Source organism: Oncorhynchus kisutch, linkage group LG23 (genome assembly GCF_002021735.2).
Source record: "Oncorhynchus kisutch isolate 150728-3 linkage group LG23, Okis_V2, whole genome shotgun sequence".
In the NCBI taxonomy this organism is placed as follows: Eukaryota; Metazoa; Chordata; class Actinopteri; order Salmoniformes; family Salmonidae; genus Oncorhynchus; species Oncorhynchus kisutch.
The window spans coordinates 21,990,482-21,993,420 of NC_034196.2; the positions used below are offsets into that span (position 1 = coordinate 21,990,482).

General features: G+C 46.7%; 1 protein-coding gene across 1 annotated transcript; it reads left to right on the top strand.

Annotated features, from left to right (window-relative positions):
- The first annotated feature begins 353 nt into the window (after positions 1-353).
- Positions 354-2,720, top strand: LOC109868153 (nodal homolog). Its single transcript, XM_074933784.1, is given in 5 exon segments — positions 354-728; positions 1,258-1,579; positions 1,581-1,826; positions 1,828-2,020; positions 2,179-2,720. Coding segments are annotated over 5 exon segments (1,191 nt in total). The 5' UTR covers positions 354-451; the 3' UTR covers positions 2,332-2,720.
- Positions 2,721-2,939: the final 219 nt, after the last annotated feature.

The following is a 2,939-nucleotide window of genomic DNA, read 5'->3' on the forward strand; positions in this document are numbered from 1 at the left end:
GAGTGATTAACTCGCGTGTTGTTTAGTCTCCATTAATCAAAGTGCAATGTTCAATTTCTAATCTGTTTAATTTAATGTCGCGGTTCCTTATCAGAGAGATCTCTAATTTACAACACTCAACGCAGAAGTATTCAAGTTTTCACGTTTCCCACTCAAAAGAGCCGTTGGTTTCGATACACAACCACATGGACAGTTTTAACCCTTTGAGCTGTATGTTCTCCGGTTGATCACGCCGTCACTTCAAAACCCCGTGGCATGACAGAATATGCAAAGAAAGACACAGGGTTGTTATAATAGTCCTTACTCCAGCGGACAGCATATTTCACCTGAGGTGTTCTCAACTGGAAAAGCTGGGAGAAGGAGCTCTATCCCACCTGTATGTCTCAGCACAAGAGTTTTACTGATTTGGATTTACAGGAGAATACTACCTTGGATTAACTAATTTCGAATTATGGAAGGACTCACCCTGGCTATATTTTCTGTGCTTCTGGTGGATTTGTGCTCTGTGGTTGGAGCGGAGAATATCCCTGGGAACCGTGAGGCTTTCTTCCACAGGGACCATGGTCATCACTCCATCAGGTTCCCACTCTACATGATGCAGCTCAACCGGATTCTGCTGGAGGGAGACACATTCAGGGCGCCGCCATCTGTTAGCGCCGCCCGGACCAAGAGTGAGGACATCTCCCGTCTTCACGATTCTGACTCTGTACTCCGTCTGGTAGCCAAAAGTGAGTATCTTTATTTTGCAACTTTTTAAGCACCAATTCAATTGGGCACACTAATTAAACACAATGTAATGATGTAACTATTAGTTCATTATAATAATCGAATTCACTCTCAGTTACATTTATTCAATAAAGAGTGATTTTTAGGCTACTAGAGCGCGTTTTGATTACTTTGCGCCTATGTGTTTCGCAATTTTTTTTAGCATGGGAACCTTATACAATGCGTATTGTGAAGAGCCTCTAGGCTATGGCACTTTAGCACGTACTAGACCCAGGCTGTCAGAAGTGTGTCAGGAACGGAGCAATACACAATGTGACAGTAACAACATTCTACTTTATTAACTGCTCATTGCATGTCAAAAGATGGTGTGTGAAAGCTGTCTGTGGGCAACAATAAAATAATAACTATCTGTGATTGATTTAATAAATGGGACAGTCTGATAGTCACAGAGGTGAGAGACATGCTTGCACACTTTAATAATCCGTGTCTGCTGTCTGCTTTGCTCAAATATTTTCTATGTTATCTCTCCAGGTTGTCACCAGAGCGGTGGGAGGTGGTCTGTCACCTTTGATGCATCGTCCATCTCTGCAAGTGACAACATCAAGCGCTCCGAGCTGCGGATCCGCCTGCCTACCTTCTCTGCCTCTGAGCATGTCACTGTGGACTTGTACCACTCCCAGAGTGGCTGCTGCTCCAGCCCGCCATGCCCAGAGAGCCTCTTCCTGGGATGTCTGAGGGCAGAGCCCAGCTCCCTGACCGCCACATCCAATCGGAGGGTGTTCAACGTCACCACCCTGCTCCGCTACTACTGGCTGCACCAGGGAGGCTCTGCACCTGGCCATGAAGAGGGAAGGGCAGAGAGAGAAGGGTCTGGAGAGTGTCCTGCACCCCACAGCCGACCGGGTCATGATGGTGGTCTTCTCCAAGCACCAGACAAAGAAGAAGGCCCCCACCCTCATCCGCACCGCTGAACATTCCAAGTACGTCACTCTGGACCGGGAGTGAGCTGGAGCTGGCCCTGCTGTCAGCGTAGAGGGTGGAAAGGGAGCCCGGCGCAGGAAGAGACACAGGCTTCACCAGAGAGCAGGAGTGGCTGGGGTGGCCCTGGCGTGGCCCAAACGGAGGAGAGGAAGGGCCCCTGTGCAAGATGGTAGACATGTGGGTGGACTTTGACCAGATAGGCTGGAGCGAGTGGATTCTTTACCCCAAGCGCTATAACGCCTACCGCTGTGAGGGCAGCTGCCCTACCCCAGTGGACGAGACCGTCACCCCCACCAACCATGCTTACATGCAGGTAAGACTACCAACATTACATTATCACTGCTGAAAATGTACATGTTTGAAATAGATTTAAAATAGCGCCATTGATTTGTTTCCTATTACAATATTGTATGATTTCCTGTTTGTGTGTGAGTTCACTTGTACTAACATGTCTTTTTCTTCTCTTTCCAGAGTCTACTGAAGCTTCACCGCTCAGACCGGGTCCCGTGCCCGTCCTGTGTGCCCACCCGCCTGGCCCCTCTGTCCATGTTGTATTACGAAAACAGCGAGGTGCTGATGCAGCACTTTCAGGGCATGGTGGTGGACGAGTGCGGCTGCCACTGATCAGCGTGTCTGCCAACATGAGCACCCCATAGGCACTTTCCTTCCCAGAGAACATCACTCTGTACCAGTTTCTGCTTGACCTTACAGGCCTCACAAAGACAGTTAAGGTGCAAATGTGTGTGCTCACTCTGTGAGTGTAGCCTCAAAGTTCAGGGCTATTCTAGTAGGGCAGCTGCTGCCTTCAGCCATGCTAAACTATATGGATGTGATGGACACTGAAGCAGACTCTGAACACAAGCACTGAAAAGGATCAAGAGAATCACTCGAAAGGATTTTAAACTGAGATCTCCTGACTGCATACATGTATTATGCATATGGACTCATGATTGAGACAATAGCAGATACAAGGACAATTGTCATTGTCAATGCTGACCCCTAGAGCGCTTTAATTCCACTGTGAGACTTGGTAATCATATGGTTTTAAAAAAAGAGTACATATTCATGCGAGAAGTATTATTTCATAAAGGACTAAATATCTTTAAAATGTCACATGAACCTTTTGTTTAATAAATCCTCAATTTATTTCAGTCTGCGTCTATGGTTTTCACAGGACTATTTTTTAACATGGGATATTTTTGAAAGTTGCATACTCTTATCTTATTTAATAG